The sequence below is a fragment of the Falco rusticolus genome, chromosome 5 (assembly GCF_015220075.1).
Source record: "Falco rusticolus isolate bFalRus1 chromosome 5, bFalRus1.pri, whole genome shotgun sequence".
Classification (NCBI taxonomy): domain Eukaryota; kingdom Metazoa; phylum Chordata; class Aves; order Falconiformes; family Falconidae; genus Falco; species Falco rusticolus.
Window position 1 is genome coordinate 58466283 of NC_051191.1, and position 21262 is coordinate 58487544.

A 21262-nucleotide genomic window follows, 5' to 3' on the forward strand; every position below is an offset into this window, starting at 1 on the left:
GGCCGGGCTCCTGCGGTTCCTGCTGGCCTCTGCCCCCTCCTCAGTTTTGCAGGGAGGGATTGGCAGTGGAGCAATGCAACGAGACGGACTGGGGAAATGATCCAGCTTGAAAATAGCCCTGCAGGGTTTTTTGAAGATACATGTATGGGTTTTTAGCCAGCTTAATTCCTGCATCCGATTCACCAGAAAGCACAGATGGGTGCTTTATGCGTATGTGCCTCAGTGCACCCAAAGTGTGCATGGAGGCAGGGAGGAGCTGGAAGAGCTGCTGAAATGGTGGCAGCTTGGTTTATGTAGATTCCTTCACCAGTTTAAAGTGTGTGTTTGTGTGTGTGATTTGAATAATGTGTTTCTGAATTTCATGCTGCGTTTCTGTCAGTGCATTCAGTCCTGCTCATCTCAGGTGGATTATAGCTGAACCCTCCTACTCTGTCCAAATGCCTTGGAAACATGTAGCCTAAACTGCTGTCTCCTTGGCCATTTTTTCAGGCTCCAAAAAGTTTGTTTATTATGGAAATAAGGTGGGGGGTGGAGAAAAAAAGAAAAAAAATTGGTTAAAAACAAGCACAGCAGCTGATGATGGCAAGGCCAGTAGCTGGCTGCGTGCTCCAGTGGTATAAGGCAAAGATGCTGCTGCTGAGGTGACTGGTCTAAACTCCATGACAAATGAAGGGTTAACAATGCATGGATTTCAAGGGGCTTTGTTTAGTTTCCTTTGGTTTTATTTTATTTTCCTTTTTTTTATTTTACTTTTTTTTGTTGTTGTTGTTTTTTGTTTAATTTCTGTGTTCTGGCCACACCCAGGAGAACCGTCTGCTTTTGATTTCTCCCTTTACGGTTACATGGTAAATTTTCTTTCTCATTCTTCAGAGATGGAAACATTCAAATACTATATATATACATTTATTATTTTTTTCACTGCTCATCATGTTGCTTGTTATTTATTGCAGAGTCTGAGGCCAGACTAAAAGGGTGGCAGTTACTCGGTCTCTTCAGGCCCTTTGAATAAACCTTTGGATAAAAAGGGGTTGGTCTGGTACTGCAAATTACTCGCCAGTCCTAAAAATGTTTGCTGGGGTTATTTAGCGTTCACTGGGTACTCTGAGGCTTAAACTTATTTTCTGCTTGGAAGAAGTTCCTGGCAGTTGCTGGTGGAGAGGAGTTGTTGAGAATTTCAGCCTTGTTATCGTAATGGCATTATTAAACCTAAGCTCTTTGTTTAAATAAAATTTTAGAAACCTTAAGTCTTTTTTTTTTTTTTTTTTTTTTTTTTTTTTTTAACCCAGGAATTGTATCTTCCCTTCCTCTGCCTCCATACCTACTACTATGGAGCAAACCAGTACCTGCTGTAAAGCTAAGCTAGTAAATATTGGACCTCTGCCACCTCTTTTTCTTTCTTTCTTTCTCCGTGCCCCCCCCACCCCCCACCCAAGTGCAAGGCGACCTTGGGAGGGAAAACTGAGAATTGTTTGGTGTATGTGTATTTAGGTACAAATTAATCCCTATTCTTTACAGGTCATCTCTGAGAAGGAATTAAAAATACATGTATGTGCTTTTTTCTCTCCCACATCAAAAATATGTATATATATCATTGCTAGTTTTTAAACTTAAATAACAAAAATGTCAAGCTTGTCTCATCTGTTTTTCCTGATGAAAATTCAAATGTCCAAGAGATGCATTAAGATGACAAACCAAGGGGGCACAAATACTGGCTCTGCCATAGTCAACTATGTGAAGTGTTAATTTAGCATTGACATTAAATGGCTCTCAACAAAGAGAGTCGCACAAGCTAAGGACTGATCTGTCAATAAAACAAAAATTGTGGTTAATTATGTTGTTCAGAATCAGATTAATTCTGCTTTAATTCACATTGTTAATTATTCTTATATAGTCTGCATGTGGATTGTACCCTACCTTGAGTTAATTTGTTAAAAATATTGAAAATTGCTATTCAGTTTAAAGATATTTAATGACAATGTGGTTTTTAAAATCCCATACAGACTGCACTAATTGCAAACAAATGTGAATTAAAATAGTCTTTGTTTGGTTCTAGCCTGTACAGATTAATGTCTAAAAAAACTGCCTTCCCTCTGCTATCCAGCTTTCAGTTCACATCATCACTGAAGACATAAATTTTGTTCGGTCTCCACAGACTTGTCTAGAACAAACAGAAATTTTCATGTAAGAAGAGGGAAATAGACTCCTCTTGCAGTCGTTACCTCCTCTCTTCCCCCAACCTTTTAAAGATGCTTTTTCCCCATGATATAGAACCAGAGGGAAAGGTGTTGCTCTATTTCTCAGTCTTGCTTTTCTCTGTAGGGCTTCTTTGAAGCAGACATGATACCCTATCCCGTTATAATCAGCTTTGCTATTACACTCCCAGCACCCCCACCCCCTTAGTTCCCTGCAACATATATGAATTATATGCAGTTGGGCTGTTTTATTAGCCCCTATCTCTTGTAGCTCCAACTTTAATTCATTTAAACAGAAAACTTTTATGCTGTTCTGAAAAAGGCATCAGTTTGTTATTTATATAGGTTTTTATTTATAGCTGGAGAAATGAAATTATCTGAAGCTTTAGATTATTAAGTTGGAGCCCAAAGGAGCACTCTCGTTGATTTCAACATTGCAGTACTTTGGCTAAGTTCTTTTATTATTGCTGTTCAGGGGAGGGAAAGATAAAAAACAACCAACCTGCATTTTACAAATGTGTAACAGTTTTGTGCTGGCAACTTAGCTGTGGATGATAAAGGCCAGCATGTGCGAATGGCTTGGGCTTGTTAAGATCAGTATTGTATAGACCTTTAAAAAGCACGTGAAGAATGATGGCTTGCTTGGCTTGTTGCTAACAGTGCTTGGAAATCAAGATGCTATTATTTTTTTTTGGGGGGGGGGGGTGGGAGGGTGGGTGGGTGTTCAGTTCCTATATCTTAACCCCAAGCTGTACGGAAGGGGGCTGTGAGTCCAGCATGCGGTTTCCCCAGTGAGGCATAGCTGTAGATCACTCGCATTGCCTCGCTCTCCAGTTAAAATCAGGAGTTTCTATTGCATCAAATGCAAGCTTTGTTCTTCCTGCCTCTGAGGGTATCAGCCAGCAGAGATTACTGTCTGTACATTAAACTGGTATTTGCTGTATACCAAGCTACAGGAGCCAGTTACTTTTGTTCTTAAGATACCCTAAAAGCAGAATGCAACAAAGTTGGGTGTTTTCCTTGGCGCTTTTTTTTTTTTTCCTTTGGCCCCACTTTCTGTAATGGCATGAAGATCTCTCATCACAGTTGTCTGTAGTAAGATACCATTTCTTACTGGTTAAAATCCTAATTCACTTAGTCACATTGGCTCTGTTTTAATGTCAGTGCACTTACCTCTGTGGAAGGAAGCATGATCTCTTACCCTGCCCTGTTAAGCGACTGCATGACTTGGCAGCAGCATAAGCGTATAGGACAGGTGTGTTGCGTGTGCCTTGATGGATGTGGTAAACCTAAATTCATCTAACTAAAGGGACATTTTAGTAGTACTCGAGCCTCTAGGGTTGTTCCAAGCAAGGCATGTCAATTTTTCTCAGACTTTGTGATCTAACTAGGCAGAGATCTGGTGCTATCCACAGCGCAGAGGTTGCCATCTCAGAACAAAGCCAAGTAAGGTGGGTGGCAGGGTGGGAGGGAGGTAGCAGTGGGTCGGCAGTGTCAGGCAGAACCTGCCTTTACTGATGGATCTGTGTGTAGGTGTTTAGATTGACACTAGTCCAACACAGTACTTGAGGACAGGAAAATTTTGAAACTACAATAGGTGATACTGTGAATCTTAACATTAAGTGATATTTATTTGATGGTGCCACCTAGAAGCCCTGCTTGCTTTCAGGGCCCCATGCGTGTTATTAGGGAAGTTACAGGCATAGGAGTAAACATGAGCTGTGCCCCGAAGAGCTTACAAGGGATGCTTTACAAACAGCCCTTCCTCTCAACAGTTTTCTAAGGTAGGTAATTATTATTGTCTCCATTTTACAGGTGGGAAAAGCAAGGTTCAGTGTTTGATTTGCCCAAAGCTTCGCAGAATTCCTGGTGCCAGGCGTGAACTCAGATCCCTGCTCGCTCTTGTAGCAGTTTCTCAAGAAAACGAAGTGCTGCTCAGTGTCCATGTCCTGTACTGTGTTGGGGGCGGGCGGGGGGTCCTGCAAAGCATGTCTGTTAATTAACAGAGGGGAGAGAAGCCCCGCTTGGGCTTGATGAACTTGCTGATGTCGGAGCAGGGTTTGGTGTTTTTAAACAAACAAACAAAACAACAAAAAAGAATTGTCTCGAGTAACTTTGTACTTCTTTTTTGGTCTGGCCTCAATTGCTTTTATGTTTTCTTTTTTTTTTTTGATTACTCTTGTTATTCTTATGATTACAGTTCCTTTATTTTATCAAATTTAATTTCTTTCGTTTATGAAACATGCATGAACCAACAATGTGACTCTAGGAGGTTATTGCTGAGTTGTGCTGATGTCGATTTCATACTGTGATATTTTTTCTCTATTTACCTAGAGATCAGTATTTCAATATATAACGATGTGCATGTTTTCCCCCCTTCTCCCGCTGCATGCAGGGATTCGGGTTCGTAACTTTCGAGAATAGTGCTGATGCAGACAGGGCCAGGGAGAAATTACACGGCACCGTGGTAGAGGGCCGTAAAATCGAGGTGCATGTCTTCAGTAATTCAATTTCTTCTTTATATTTATTCTTTTGATTTCTTTTTGTGTCTTGCCTCACTTATTTCACATTTGGATCCCAGTCTTGTGTGTGCGTGTGTGTTTGTGTCTGTGTCCTTCACCTCCCTGCACTGAAATGTATAAAAGTTTACACCCCTTATGGAATATTTTTATTGTTGTTTTGGGTATTTTTTCTTTTCTTTCTTCTTTTATTAAGTTTTTTTCCCACCCACTCCAAATTTTTGCCCTTCTGCTGTCTTGATTTTTCCTTTGCTTCAGTTTGCGAGGCTCCAATTTCCTGTTACCAGGCCTGAACAAAACTAACTGAAAGAGTACTGTCCGACTTCTATCTAACTCTGTGTCCCAACAAGGAAGCAGGGGGCCAGCCAGTATCCTCTCTTTCCTCCAAGGCCAGTTCTCCTCCATGCAAGTGTGAGATGGTGCCCATAGTGGGAGGGGAGGGGAGGCATGGGGCAGAAGCCCCGAGTGGGTTGTGCTCTGCATGCTGCTGGTTTCTTGACCTGCCCGCGGTCAGGAGTGGGCTTGGTGAAAGCTAATCCTTAAAGTTTCTAGCTCTCACTACAGGGGAGTGAAGGGTTCATGTTGGTTGGCCAACATGGCCATGTATTGGGCATGCCTGGTGCTGACCAGTTTGGTGTTCCACTGTGTTGAAGGCTAACTGGCGTCCTCCCTCTCTCCCTCTTTCTTTAAATTAAAAAAAAAAAAAAAGTACAAATACTAAAACAAAAAAAAGCCGCCGTTTTTGAGTAAGATGTCTGCATATTTTGCCTTTTTTTTGTTTTGTTTTTTTTATTTCCCTTTTCAATGGTTTAGCGTTTAGGGCCCTTCACTTGACTCACTCTTTCCATGGTAACTATACACAATGCTGGCGATGGTACGAGTTGGCGGTAAGTGAAATAAAAGCACTAGAGAAGAAGCTTTTTTTTTTTAATTTTTCTTAAAATTACAAAAAAAAAATTAAGAAAGAAAAAATCCATCTGCCATCTCACATTAACACTACGAAATGTGATTTGACTTGTTGTCCCCACCCACCTCCTTCCCCCTTCTCCCCCTTTTATTTTCAATGCTGTTGAGTAATGCCGCCTGGACTTTGGATGTACATACCGTTTTGTAGCAGTCTGAGCTGTTTGATTACTGACTTCATGGTGATTTCCCCTTGCACATCTTACTCAGAGTTACTGAACTCCAGTTTGGCTGGTTTTTATTAATGCACCCATTTCCTCTTTTCTCTCTCCTGCCCCTTTCTGCTGCTCTCTCTTTCTGAGACCTGTTTGTAGCTGTTACTGTTTGTTTTCTCTATTTTTCTTTCTCTCTCCCCCCCTTCCCGGTTTATTTCTTTATTCGGTTAAGTGCAGCTGTTGGTCTCTTTGCTGACTGGTGGTTCCTGATCGGTTCTGGCAATTTTTCCTTTAAGTGCTTGTGTTGCACTTTGCTGTAGCAGCTGATTTCAGGCACTCGCTCCATCTTAATGATTGTCTGTGAGACCCTATCTCCTCCCTACTCCCCTCCCCACCCTCTGACTCAATTGTGGTTTTTTTTCTTTTCTTTCTTTTATCTGTGTGTGTTTAACTGCATGCTCTCAGTCTCATCATTGTTGTTTCCCATTCTTTCTTTTTAAATGTGTAATGTTTCTATTGTTTTGGGTCTGAGAGTAAAATGTAGCTTCAGACTCCCCACTCTGCTTATGCTCACCATCCGTAAGTCTTAGGGGCCCAAGGCAGCTTTTATTTTTATACCTTCTTTTTTTTTTTCTTCTTCTTCTTCTTCACCCTGGCCTCGATTCCCATTTGGCATGGGTTATGATAAATTATTGATGTTGTATCAGGACTTCACCCTCCTTGCAAGAACTTTGAGGCTGTCTGACACGGGGCTGCAGTAACTTGGCTTCCAAACTGGTCCATCTTTTCTTTATCGGCACCATCTCTGTGGTAACACTCCACTTGCTTGAGCAATCAAACTGCTTGTAACTATGCAGAGCTCTGTAAAGAGGGTGGAGGGCACAATAAAACAAAAACAAAAAGACCCAGCTCTACTGCTATGTATTTCTTATTTTTGCTCCATGAGATTTGTGACAAGGAAACAATCTGGGAAGAGATTTTTAAATGGTGGGAGGAAATCTGTGAACGCAGACTGTCCAAACACTTGGTGGCGTTCCAGGTATCTCCTCAAGCCTTGGGAGTTCAAATATAAAGCTGATGGTCTCCAGGCTACTTTTTTCTGTCTAAAAAGTATTCCTGCCAGCCACCTGCTGGGCCCTAGTCCCAATGGTGAGCTTGAAAAACAAGTCAGCTTGTGCTTCACCTGGTCCAGTTCCCCTGCCCTGGGCTGCAGAAGTTATCGCTGCCTTTCAAACAGAACCTGGACCAAACTGCCAAAGTTATGCCCTTTCGATCAATGAGCTGAAAATAAGCATGCACCAAGGGGTGGCAGGGCAGCGGAGAAGCTGCACTTTACTCTCGTTGGCCTTTTGTTTAATGCATAATTTTAAAGTGCCACGTTTAGCTGTAACTTTTACTATTAAATGGCAACTGTTAAAAGTAATTTAAAGATTGCATTCTTGTAAATTTAGTTGTTTAATTTATTTTGCTTAGAGAAGTATAGTGTGTGTGTGGTATTGAAGAGTTTTCCACAGTTTTCCCTAACATGCAGTGCTTCCTTCCCTCTCCTCCCCATCCCCTTTCTTACTTTTAGGTTAACAACGCCACTGCACGAGTGATGACCAATAAGAAGATGGTCACACCATACGCAAATGGTAAGAGAGACTGTTTGTACTAATGATAAGCTGAAAGGTTTGAAGAAAGACAAAAGGGAAAAGTCATGACCTCTCTGCAGGACTGGAAAAATAACCCTAAAAGAAACCAACAAACCACCACAAATCCTAATATATAGCATTATTCTTCAGTATAACCCTTAAGCGTTTATTAAGGAATACCATTTTACAGATGGAGAAGTGGGGACAGAGTAGTAGTGACATGCCTAACGTAGCCAAGCTAGGTAAAGAAGCCAAGGACTGATGGGTTGCCTGCCACTACTGGAAGTTGATGCTGTACAGTGGGACGTGCAGTCCTCCGGAGTCTTATTGCCACCACATAGATACCTAAATATGAATGCAGAGGCATAACTTAAGATACATGATTAGTTATATTTTTGTTTAGGCTTTTAACTGTAAAAGTACAGCTGCCCCCAAGCAGCTGGGGTAACAGGTACTGCACTGCCTTTTTGCTTGCTTTTTGTTACAGGCTGTGCCTGTGTTCAGTCATTTTCCAGTGAACCTGAATAGAGAAAAGACCAAGTTGTCTGGGTAATGAAGAACCCTGTTTTGTGGAGATACCTTTGTGGTTCTGCCTGTGCAGTGACTTTATTGCATAGGCATATACAGCATAAAAAGTCGTTCTTCTCCCAACAGAACTGAATGCTGCTTTGACAGAGATTTTGAATCTGAGTCTTGGTCCTGAAGCAGGCAGAAAAGTTCTTTTTGGTTTAAAAATGTTCCCAAACAGGTTCATCAAGGCAGAAGCTGTGTATAGGTAGTTGCTAGAGTGAGAATCCATTTTGATTACAAATGTAAGACTTGGAAGTCAGAAGATACGGATTATATTTGTAGCTCTGCTACTGACTTGTTGCATGGCTCTTGGTGAATAAATCTTACTGTGGTTACAGAACTGGGAAAACAGGGCCAGACAGAAAGGCTGGGATTCTGAGTCTTGAGTGTCTGAAAGGAACCGGGAGATTTGTAGCAAAAGGCAGCACAGCCATATTACATTGTCCTGAAAACAAAGGTATAAAATGTGCATGTGACTGGTAACAAAACTTGGCTTACTTGTGAAACCCTGCTAACAGGCAGGAATATTTTGCTTTCACAGCCAGCAATTTAAAGCCAGCTTTAAAGTTACAGAAAGGTATTTAATATTAGGTCAGTCTTAAGGCATACCGACGAGTCGTTGTGTGACACTTAGCAAATTTGAGCGTTGATCCCAGTCTTCTCGTTGCCACCGCTCACTTGAGTATTTTGCCATCAAGTGGGCAGCCAGCAGCAGCGTGCCCAGTCTTGCAGAGGGAGTGTGCATTACATCTCCCGTTGATACTCTGCCACCAGATGAAGGGGTGGTGGTGATGGGTGCAGTTCACAAAGTTGTTCATACGGTTTCTAGGCTGGTTAGAGGTGTTAATGTGCAGTAAGTGCATCAGGACTCCAAGACAGAAGAAGGGTATGGATTTATTTTAATAAAAATACCTGTGTGATTGTTAAATGAACAGCTGAGATCTTTCCTGAAAGGAATGCTTTGTGGAAGCCAGCCCAGATCATGATGTTAGCTTTACACCCTTTGTCTTCCTGGATAGAAAGGGCGGGATGGGGGGCCATGATAGGTTTTGAAGATCTGACTGGAAATGTGTTCCTCCTCATACCCCAGTGATGATTTTGAGTGCTTTTCTCTTGTGGGTTTTATGTTGATGATTTGCAGTTCTTGCCAGTTATCCAGATGGTATTAAAATCAATTATCTGGGAAGGCTTTCACCTGAAAAGCAGCATAAAGAAGACAGGAAATACTAAAATAACAGAGAGGAGAAAATGTGAGCTGAATAGACTGAATTGCTTTTTTGTATCATAGTCATGTAATTTAGTTAATGAGGAAATTCAGATACTGTTGCTTTTTAGCAAATCTCTAGCAAGTAAGACAGAAGAGTGTTTTGAGAATTTAAGGCTATAAATTCACATCCCAGGCCTGGGATGACAGTCTGGGCTGGTGGCTTTGAGAGGCTTTGGATCTGCAGCATTCCCAGTGAAAGCAGAGGAGCTGGCAGCAAGGTTCATGCAGGGAACACAGGGTCGCAGGGTGCTGGTGGCGAGTATGCATATAAGGTAGTTGGCATTCCCGCAGGGGGCCTCTGCCCTGCTGCAGATCAGCTGATGTTTTGCTGTTCCCTCCAATACAGTGACCTGCACCTAGAACCTGACATTAGAAAAAGGCAGTTGGCCTCCATCTACACCAAGGGGGATTGAGGCGAAGCAGAAATTGGAGAGAGCTGTGCATGTGAAGCAGGGGCACATGCAGGAGACTGTTCCCCCTACCCATGCTGCCCGCTCCTTCTCTTGGTGTAGATTTTGGCATTCACTGCAGTCTTTGTTGTTTCAGGTTGGAAGTTGAGTCCTGTGGTTGGAGCGGTGTACGGCCCTGAGTTATATGCAGGTAGAGCTTAAGTAGACACTTCCACTTCTGCCGTTTAACTGCAGTGGTGTTTGTTTATGTTCTCAATCTGCTGTTTCTTTATAACCTTTTTACGTTTTTTGTGTTTTTTTGTTTTTGTTTTGTTTTATTCTTTTTGAAATTAAATTAGCGTCCAGCTTTCAAGCAGATGTCTCGCTGGGCAATGACGCCGCAGTGCCCCTGTCAGGAAGGGGGGGTATTAACACTTACATTCCTTTAATCAGTAAGTAGCCCCCGTTGGCCCCTGTATTGTTACTGTGCTTGAGTTAACGATGACCTGTTACCCTTCTTCTCTTCAGTCTGTATAATATATACTTGAAAGGATGGGTCTTGCTGGGAATGAGTTTACCTTGAGCCAAAGTATATGTGCAGCTGCTGTAACTTGTTCATCTGCAGTGTGTTTCTGTCCTGGTGAATGGGTGTTTCTGAGCAATGAGGAGGCTGCAGAACAAGGGGAGGGTGTATGTGAGGAACAGGCCATTTCCCTTGCCCCCCTCCCCTTTCTGAAATCAAAGAAACCAGACAAATCCCTAAAGTACATATTATACAAGCTGCTAAACCGCGAGTCTGCAGGGCCCGTAGTGGCATGCACCTGGACGCACGTTGGGTTGGGTTTGCGCCCTGGGACTCCTTTCCTCTCGGTATCTGTTTATTACGTGTTTGCAGATGCCTCTGAGGTTTTACATCATTCCGTCACGAGCCAGTTTACTCCAGTGTTAAGTGTAATAAAGCAGGCCCCACTATACGTGGAGCCAGTTACTGGTCACGCTTGTTAAATGAAGGTGGGCGCTCAGTAAACTGGCACTTTATGGAAAATTTCTGCTGCTGTTATATGGGCTATCTTGTCTTTCAGGCTTTAAAATGAACATACAGAGGATTGGGTGGCAAAGAGTGGGAGGGGAAAGGAGGGAAGAGACTGATGTAAGTTGGTTGACTTTAAGGGCCTCTTGACAAATTATTTTAAAGAGCCTCTGCAGTTTTGGAAGAGCCGCCTGCTATATTGATAGTAACTCTTTGCGCTTCTCAGACTCTAACCAGACTGCATGGCGGTGTCAAAAGGCGGCGGGGGGATTTGTACCCTGTTTGTGGTGGATGAGGCATGCCAAAGCATTAACCTCTTGCATGCCAAACCTCTCTGCTACCCCTCTTCCCCAAAGGCCATGGTGTAGCAGGAAGTATGTTATCAGATGCTTGCTGGGTTATAAGCATGCCCCTCTGCGGGATTGGTGCAAAATGTCCCACTGCTGTGGAGCTATTGTGTCACTCTGTTTGAAGCAGATCGTTGTTCTCTGGGCAGGAGCTTGGATCCTTTTCACCCTCCACCTTGTCTGTCTTTACAGTTCCAGGCTTCCCCTATCCAACTGCAGCCACTACAGCAGCCGCATTTCGGGGAGCCCATCTGAGGGGCCGAGGAAGGACAGTGTATGGGGCAGTCCGGGCAGTACCTCCCACAGCCATCCCTGCCTACCCAGGGTAAGCACTGGTCATGAGAGCAAAGTGCTGTGCACAAACGTGTCAAATAGCTAATCGGTTAACCAAAAAATAACTAAAATTGTCTGGATGGTGAGAGTCAGGATATTGCTAGTGCCAGAGCATTCTGCACACGATGGCATCCAGTGGGGGCAAATCTAAATTTTTCCATTTTAAGTTCTTGACTGAAACAATTTTCAGTACTTGCAACAGCTTAAAGTGTTGATGGATTCCTTCTCACAGTTTCTCAATTTGTCCACGTGGTATTCGTCTTCCATTGACCCAATATGTTATAGTGCTGCTGAGAAGGACACAAAGAGAGAAGGTCTAAAATTTCTGATAAGGTTCTGCTCTTTGCACTCCGTTTGTGTTTTCATATCCAGGAATGAGGAATATTATCGATTACCTTCATGCCTCACCATCTGGCAGTAGGACACAGAAGAGCCAGTTACCCACAATGGATTTGCTTTCTTTGTTGGAGACGGTTTAAAAAGGTTTAAAACAAAGATTAATCAAGTCCATTAATTTAAAGCTGGGAGTGTTTGGGGTACAGGGAGGACGAAAGTGCAGTGTTCTTCTAACTGTTCTATGAAGCAGTGGTGAATGCGTGGCCTTAGTGTTCTTTGCCCTCTGACTTTCCACTAGTAATGCAGTGGAATAGATGCTGTTACAAAAGAATATTCTTCTGTTTTAAAGTACAGGGAACTGGGTTTGTATATGAATTTTGTTTTGGGGTTTTGTTTGTTTACATGTGATGGAACAACAGATAAATCAACAAATTGCTTCCAAGCTCTTTTTTGTTTTGTTTCTGATTTTGAGGATGTTTTACTCGTATTCCCTGTCTCTGGAATTTTACTTGCCATATTTTCCAGGCAATGTTCTCAGAAAGAATAGGAGTAGAAATGAATCCTTCTACGTGGACTGACCCTTTTTTCCTTTGGACTAGCCCCAAAAGGGAAGAAAATTAAATCTTTTATTAAAAAGGGAGGTGGAAGCCACACACATCAGTGCGAGGAGCTGGCCTGATACAGGCTGGATAAGCTTGCAGTACCTTCTGTAGCAGATTAAGTGGTGAAAGCTACTGTGGCCCTTTCTTTTTAGAGTCCAGTCTGATATTTAAAGTAGAGCTCAAGGAAGCAAGCTGCAGTGGTCGTGTATCTGTCTAGCTTTGCTCTCCAGCAAATCTGGGAATGTTTACATTTAATTCACTGAAAGACTTTAAATGAAACCTCTTGTCTGAACATGTTGGCCTTCTGAACAGGGTGTTTCTTCTGGGTTTTCAGATCCACCTCTTTTTGCCACTGCTCCTAGTTTGTATTCTGTATCCTGTAACCATAGCCTGTGACCTGCAACTTGCCTGTCTGTTGCTCTAAAAATGACCCAGACTGGTTTTATTAGGGAGTGCTTTACAGTGAAATAGAGAAGCAAAGCTAGGTTAACTGCTGCTGTTTAGCAGAATATGAAATACTTGCACTGGGGAGGGGGGAAGTGCTCTTCATCCCTGGGAGTAACAGCTGGAGCATTCCTAGCAAGAGGCTGTCACAAGTGGCGCAGTGGGAGAGACTCTAGGCTTGTATTTGATATGAACTCAGCCTTGAGTCCTGTATAAAAGATTCATTTCCATTTGGAATATGGGCTAGGCTCCAGTGATTATCCCTTCCAAATACTGTCTCATGACTCTGTTTACTTACATTATGTTGAGTTTGTCTGACCCTGCTGACTGATTTCATGTCTTCATGGGCAGCGAAATCCAGGAAACCTTTGCAGGGCAGCAGTAAACAAAGCAGGTTCACAAACAGCCCAGAACCATCCCTAGTCCCAAGCACTAGGATGTAGTTAATAATGCGTTTATTGTCATCGTAGTCTGAATCTCTACAAGATAATTCTGTAGAGGGAATTTCATTCCTCATGGAATAATACAAAATGTGCTGTTCAGTTCCATGTTGTGGTAACCTGTAGGAAAACCACCACTCCATGTGGGCACTCTTGACCTCATTGGAGTCGGGGGCAGGCACTCATTCCTGACGCCTTATGCTGCATCAGTTGCTTTCTTCCTGGCCAGTGTAAAGATGACATCATAACATCAGTCAGCAAAACATGAGTGGTCAAGACCTAGTGAGTCTAGAAGATGACAGTAAAGTAAGCTGCAGGCTAACTCAAACCTGGTAGAAGGAATTGGTTTTCACAAACCTCAGTGGTGTTTAAACTTTAAGTTACAAAACTTAATGGTATCACTGTATTTGAGAGCTTAGCAGAATTTAAAAAATACCGAATGTAGATTAAGAAAAGCTTGTTGAAATTGCCATACTGGATCAGACCTGAGGGACATTCAGGTTAGAGTAAGTTTTGACAGTGTCTAGTGCTAGGTACCCCAGAGGAAGTTGCAAGAAATCATATTGTTCTCAATAGCTTTAACATTCATTTCAAGAGCTCATACTAAGATTTACTAACGTGTACATGGAATGTACATACTTACATAAGGGCATGGACATTTATCCAGGCAAGGCTATTCATACCTTAGAAAGCAAGTGCTCAGACCACTGGAGAGGATGTTATGGTTACCTGAGCCTGACCTCAGGATACAAATGCAACCTTCAGTTTATAACCAAGGCAGCATTCAGTGAAAGTAAGGAGACATTATAACCTCTGATATGTAGCATGAGTAAAACCTGTACTGGAACATTGCCCTGGTTTGTAGCAACCATGCTTTCTAAACAAGAATGCTGACAAATAACAACTCATAGCAAAAGCTGTAAGAGTTAAGCCAGTGTGGAAAAAAAAAGTGCCTACTGTAAAACTCTGAAAACCAAATAAACTTGATCCATTTTATTTCTCAAACTATAAGTTAGGATCATGAACAAGTCAATGCCTTAAGTACTTATATAAAAGAGTAGGCTTGTATAGTAAAGAATAATTTAGTCCTGGGAGGGTAAATATATAGGAGATTCACTGACTCAAAGCCAGAAGTAGGTAAAAGTGAGATTAGGTAAGGCAGTAGGGAGGTTTGGAGTGGTTTTTTGGTTCCTTTTACAACACAATCAATTGTTGGTATTCCTAAATGATACAATGGCTGCTTTACAAAACCAGCGTATTTCTTTTTTTCATGGGTGTGTTTTAGCTTGGCTAGTGGGCTTTTTGCAGATGCCACCGAGACTTGGTGAGCTGCTGGGCTACTTAATGCTTCTGGTCTGTCTATGTAACCAGAGTGATCTCTCTGGTTCTCAAATGAAGGAATTCTCTCAGTTTTTGCTAGCGTAAGGGAGTCACAAATACAGATATTCTAGTATATAAATAAACCTTGCTAAATTTCAGCCCTGGCAGTCTGTCAGCCTTAACTAAAGAAGTGGAGGATGAACGTGTACTTGGTTTGTTTGACCCAGGAAGTCTTAATCTTGCCTGTTACCAGTGTTCCTTGCAATTTTCTCTGGAGAACTGATGCTAGCGTCTCTTGCTGACAGGATTCTAAATTAGAGCAATAGTGGCCTGATCCAATGTGGTTTATATTCATCCAGCTGATTGTGTTCAGAATAACTGTTAAAACTGCTAATCTGTTCATAAACCAACGGTCACTTCCTCTGTCATGCGTTTGCCTTTCCTGCAGGAGCAGGTGGAGTATCACTGCTAAAACACTCCTGGTCCTAGATAGAGAACCCAGCAATGTAAGTCACTGCCCCAGGAGCCAAATTCTTTGTTATGTGGTTGTAAAAATTTAGCTTCAACAAATAGGATCTTATGGCCTGCTTCTCCCTGCTGAAGTGGCTCCCCTCTAACAAGGGTCTCTATCTTCGTATCTGCTCCCAGCGCTCTTGGAGACTGTAGTAACTTTGTCCATTGGGAATGGAGTGTACTTTTCCTGGGGAAGACAGCAAGACTAAATTATTCAAGCAGTAGCTAACACTGCAACAGATTTTTTTTTTTAATTTTATTTTATTTTTTAGTAATAGCATGCAGAATTTTGGCAAGATCTGCTGGGCTTTTTTTGTGTGTGTGTGCCTTACAATAGGTGGGTGTCTGAGGGTAGCAGGCTCTTGGCAGCATGTCACATTCCATTTGATGAGTAAAAAATGATAATCAAAATAAAAGCTAGTGTTCCATACTTTCTTTTTCGTTAATGCTGCTGGTAAGTCATGCACATCAGATCCATGAACATCTCAGGTAGTGGGGCTAATGCTTTGCAAAGCCTTGAGTGAGTTTGTGTGGAGCTATTCAGAGGATTAAGCAGGAGGAAATTCCTCAGTATGAAGCACACACTGAACTCAAATGGGTGGGGGGCATCCCCTCTCTTCCTTCCTCATCCTTCCCTGACCCCGTCCCCGAAGTGAGCTGCGTAGTCTTTACGCTAGCACATGCTCTGGTAAGAGTAACTTTTTGGGAACCCCAGGCTCTGGTTTAACAGTTTCCCTGCTTGAAGTTCTGAGAGAAAGAAAACTATGGCTGAAAGCAGAAAAAGCACCATCTCATGGAAACCCTTCCAGTCGCTCCTCTCTGCTACAAAATAGGTCGTTACTACCAGGGACTCCCACTGCACCTTTCAATTCTCGGACCTTGGACCAGTCACCTAACCTTTTTAGCTCATTATCTCTGCTTGTGAAAGCAATGCATTGTGGGTATTTTTGGTTTTTTCTTTTTAATTACATTTCTCTGTGTTTACTTTGATCAGAATTGATTGACTTGTTTTCCTGAGGTGTTGCATCGGTTCTTTAAGATGCTGAATAATACTACTTTGCATGCTTGTGTGATCAGCCAAATCTTATCGCATGTCTAATGTGCAGGGTAAAAGCAGGTGATGTATGGATGTCAGAAACAAAGTCATGCAGCCCTGTGAAGCTCTAAATACGTAATCATACACAACCCTCTGAAACCTACTTCTGACATAGGTGACACCAGCCCCTGTGAGATGCCTTCTGAGAGGGGCTCCTCGATTTCACAAGCCCACTTTATGAAGCCAATGTTTCCATGTGTTTAGGGGGTAACTAAAATCATTCCAGGAGAATGGAGGTTTCTAAACCCTTGTTTCTCTTCTTCAGGACATCAGAACTTTTTGAGTCTATTTTTATTGTACAAGATGGTGGTTCCCCTCCCTCTCTCCTTTGTATACTGTCTCCCCCTCTGCCTACCCCTTCCCCCTTTGCATGCCATGGAAGATGACTTGGAGCCGTCTAGCGTGCGTGCGCACACACGTTCTCTTGCTGATTTGCTCCTGCCAAAAGCCCAGGTTGTGGATTCATACATCACCTGCCTGTGTAAAACGCATGTGCATGCTGCCGTCCTCAATAACCGGAATGTGTTTTCTGTTCTTTTGTTTTTTGTTTTTTGTTTTTTTTTGTTTTTGTGTGGATTTTCTGCAGTGTGGTTTACCAGGACGGATTTTACGGTGCTGACCTCTATGTAAGTACACACACCGGAGCCTTCTCGTCCCCAACCCCTGACAAGCCAGCCTTTTTTTTTTTTTTTTTTTTTCCTTTGGTTTGTTTGTTTGGTTTGGTTTTTAAAATATCATTTACTTTAATTTTCTTCTTCCTTGTGGATATATATATTTATATATTTAGGAATGCAAGCATGCTTCTCTGTCACTGCGCTTGCCCCTGGGTGCAAGACCTAAGCCTTTGGGTTTCCTGATCATTGCCAGGGTCAGTTTACTGGGTGTCCTGTCCCCATATGCACACTGGTACTAATCAACCTGAGAGATAATTAGCGAATTCAAATTTCTCTCAACACTTCTCTCGTTTGCATAATTTGGATATAAAAATAACAGGACTGGTTTAGCCTCAGACCTTCCCTTTCCTTCTCCCCTTCCGCCCTCCCCTTTCTCTCCCCTCTTGGGGCCCTTTCAGGTTTAATTTGTGCAGCCCACACTAAACTGAGCAAGCTGTATGTTTAAAAATGTTCGTGTGCTACTGGGATGTGGAGATTATCCCTTTGGGAAAGATACTGGGACTGACTAAAAATGGAGACTGAGATGCTAGAGTGAGAACTGACATCTCATTTTGCTGGTAGAAATGGTGCCTAAATAGGCTAGATTCTCTCGCCTCTTCAGGGAATTGTAAAGTACAAATATGTGGAGGTACTCGGTTAGAAGAGTCAGCAGCCTTCTTCAGTCTGGGAATTAGCTCTGATACCATGGGAAACTCTGTCCTGTCATTGTCCTTGTCCTACGCAGCCAGTCTGTATTGAAAATCACCAGGACGTCTGTGTATATGTAGGTGGGTTGTGGATGGAGGAATTCTGACTGGCCAGTGAGAAAAGCAGTTACCTCTCCAACAGAGAGCTGTTGCAGAGCAGCTATGGTAGGAATATGTCTTTCAGAGCCAAAATGTTCAGGTCCACTCCTGCCATTGCAGCCTGTGGCCTGGCTAGCTCTAGCAGAGTTCCTTTTTGTGGTACTGTAGGTAATAGCTCTTTAGAGCTGGGGAGGTTTTGTGTTGGGTAGTGGCACAGTTGTTGGCATGGTTTTCACATCCCTGCTCCTCTGAAGGTGCTACTCCTGATGTTTATGAAGAGGACCCTGGGCTTAGACTCAAGATAATGGGTGGAATTAGTTTTTGGATTTTGTTGTCTTGTATGGAGGGTCAAGTCTTGTAAAGGTGCTTTTCCCAACGCAGTTGCAAGATGTGCTCTCTGAGCACAGAGATATTCTGTGTGTTTCTTCGTTCTTACATACACTATTGCATGCGCAATCCTTTAAAAATTGATCTGCCTCGTCAAGTGTTCCTTTGTAAAACTGTGTCAAGGACTACAGAGGGTTCTGGGTTTTCCCATGTCCTAAAACACCAGCTTTACAGACCACTGACTTTGCAACAGCAAGCAAGTAAATGAGCAATGCTTAGTACCTTTTCCCTCAGAGTATGGCATGTAAGAGGCTGTCACATTGAAAGGGAAGACTGGCCAGGGTCACTCCCTGTTTCTTCTGAGAAAGCTCCTTCAGAGCTTCCATTGCAAGTGGAGAGAAAAGGCTTATTTAAACATGTTTTAAGGACAGAAACTTTAGTAATGACGAATCCCCGTAGCCGCTTGGTGCTGCAGTGCAGTAACATCATGTAACATAAAACCAAGCTCCCAAGTCAGGTTAGAACTCTTAGATTTCTGGTGACTTTGCTGTTAACAGGTGGTTCTAGTCTCACTGTCAGAAAGCAGGACGATAGAAGAGAGGACTTCACCAAGGTAGATAGTGGTGCTTTTTCCTATGTTATTGCTGCCCAGAGCCCTCTGATGGAGCTCAGGAAAGAGTTACCGTAATCCAAACATGAAATTACCCTTTCAAACAATTTCCTTGGCACAGGTGGAATGACTACAGTGCCCTGTGCCTCACGGATTAGTCATGCTTTTCACTGCAGTAGTTCTGTCCCTTTACTGCGAAAGGCTTGCCCAGGCTGCGGAAGGGATGGCAGAGAGTATTTCAGTTAGGACTGGAGTGGGGAAGTTAAATTGAGTCCACAGGGTTGTGTCAAGGAAGGATGGAAAGGAGCTGGCAGGGAGTGGTTAGTGGTAGGCAAGATGAAGGGGAAGTGTCCCAGATTTGGGCTGCTTTTTCTGCATACATGTTATGCACCAATTTCTCATTTTCCTCCTCCTCCTCTTCCTCACTCCTGTTTTCTTTCCTGGGGCAACCATCCTGCTAGCCATTTCTTCTGTGAAGAAGGCATTCCATCTCTTGTTGGATGCATCCCGCTCTGACAAGACACCTGAATTCATGAAACAACGTGCCCCAGGATGCAGAGGGCTTCATTTCGGATCATAAGAAAGGTTATCTTTCTTCTACAATGGGGTCAATCTGGGCGGCGGGGGGGAAACCCAAACAAACCCACCTGTGCGAAGACTGCTTCTGCCTGTGAAAAGCGTGCTTGCATCCACTGGAAAGAAAAGGCTGGTGAGCCCCGCCGCGGGCTGTTTGTATGATTGTTTCTTTCCACAGCTGTGTTTTTTTGAACTGCTCTTCCTGTGTTCTGTTATAGAATAGTCTTACAGGAACCAATCATTAGCGCTAAAATACCTCAGGTAGGAGTGCCAGTGTGACCTGCCAACCGATCAGATTGTGGATTGCAGTGGAAAAAACTGAATTATACTAACCATTCCAGCACCACATTAGAGATGGGAACAGAGGCTTTTTTAGGGCAGTGCAGACTCACGTGTGATCCAAGCCCCCGCTGTAGCAGGGCGGCATGTGTCCAGATTTCACACCGAGTGGCATTTCATTTTTTTTAAAAAAAAAAAAAAGTAAATTCAATGGAAGGGTTAACCAGGTCATGCTTGTCCCATTACCATGTAGAAGCACCTGCTGCAATGGACACCGTTGTCCTGTCACCTCTCTTAATTCATTCATGCTCATTCCTGGTGCACATATGCCACCCTTCTAATAAAGAAATACTGGAAGTGGTTCTGGCCCTTTCTGCTTTTTAACTTCTGTTACAGGGCAATTTGGGGGTCAAGACACATTTGAGATACAACAAATAAAAGACCCTAAAATTGGGCTCCCTGCCTAAACTTGGCACAAGCTCAAATGTATCTTAACGGGTACCATGAGTCACACATTTCTCCAGGGGTGTGGGAATGCTTGTGTCTTAAGTGGTGTAAAGGCTCTGAAGTAAAGAGAGCCAGCAACACGCTTTGTGCCCCCATCTAAGGCAGCAAGGGAAAAAGAAAAGGGAGGCTTATGCAATAGGATACACTGATAGAGTAAGCTGTAGTTTTGGATTTCCTCATGTTCTCATTGGATTGATCACCTAACGTGGACCTCAAGAGTGGAAGAGAAGATGGAATTAATTTGAGCTGAACCATATAGTCTTAAAGAAAGTGCTCATTTACTTACACTAACGTGCTCAGTAATTGGAATGCTGCTTTAACTGGGATTGCAGCTTCCTGTATATGTTATTTTGCCATGTTTGTGTTGCTTCAGAGAATATATAATATTGAAAAAGCTATCATCTAATGTTAAAGAAGGAATTAAAAAAAACCACTGTCCTGCTTTGTTGATGAGCCAAGGACGATAACATCACAGAAGAGTAATTTTAAATTTGGGCTTTTGTGAATACTTGAACAAATATGGTTGTTTTGACAATTGAGATCTATAGGCACAAGCACTGCACATTCACTTGGGGAAGGGGGTTTAGAACAGCCCCAGCAACACTGGCAGGATATCCAGAGAAAGAGAACTTGAATTAAGATAAGCAGCATTTGGGGTTGTGTTCATCTCACTCACATGCTCCCCAGACAATCCAAAAGACTGTACCAGAAGGGACCAATCTTGATTTAGACGGTTCTTTCAGCTGTTACTTACTGCCCAGTAAATATGCATAAGCCTTTTCCTTAGTTTCTCTATTTCCTTGTCGAGGCAATTTTTAAACTGTCCCTTTGCTAGAAATTTCTCTGACCTAACGTCTTTGTGAGAAGCTCAGCCACACTCATTTCTTTTGAGATGAGGCTAAAGATTTTAAAAATTGAACCTAGAGGTGTAAACCCGCCCTGTGGAATCACTTCACTTTAGATGGAGTGGGAGTTCGCATGACTGTCCTGGGTTTCAGGGATTATGCCACTCAGTGGTGTCTTCTGTTGCAGTTTGGCTGTGGCACTGGAGGATTATGGTACAGCTAGCAAGTTTTGTGGGGGTTTTTTAACTATTATTATTTCTTGAATTAGGAAACAGGCTTGTTCACGTTTGTTGAAGATGCTGTACTCTGTTATAGATTATATTTACTAGAGTACCTGAAGTGAGTGGCATCAGAAACCACTAGGGGTGGCAGGACTGTATAGCTGAGGTTATGGATGAGCTCTGCATACCAGTTAAAGTTGTGTGTGAACAGGAATAGCAGGAGAAAATAACTGGTGCATTGGACAAGCTGAGCAGGGCTGTAGATGCATTGATGGAGTTACGGGTGGG

The 21262-nt window shown here is 42.7% G+C and overlaps 1 protein-coding gene across 11 annotated transcripts in view; it reads left to right on the forward strand.

Moving 5' to 3' along the window:
* Positions 1 to 21262, forward strand: part of RBFOX2 (RNA binding fox-1 homolog 2) — a 174299-nt gene that overhangs the window by 141305 nt on the left and 11732 nt on the right. For 5 of the 11 annotated variants that reach the window (XR_005104353.1, XM_037388232.1, XM_037388229.1 and 2 more), the window contains 6 exons: positions 4588 to 4680; positions 7403 to 7463; positions 9847 to 9900; positions 10049 to 10141; positions 11259 to 11391; positions 16737 to 16776. Coding sequence is in view for 9 of the 11 variants with exons in the window: in XM_037388232.1 (XP_037244129.1) it covers positions 4588 to 4680; positions 7403 to 7463; positions 9847 to 9900; positions 10049 to 10141; positions 11259 to 11391; positions 16737 to 16776 (474 nt within the window). In the remaining 2 variants the exon portion in view is untranslated. Of the gene's footprint in view, positions 1 to 4587; positions 4681 to 7402; positions 7464 to 9846; positions 9901 to 10048; positions 10142 to 11258; positions 11392 to 16736; positions 16777 to 19340; positions 19384 to 21262 lie in introns of all 11 variants that reach the window. The other 6 variants (XM_037388234.1, XM_037388238.1, XR_005104354.1 and 3 more) reach the window with 5 other exon arrangements.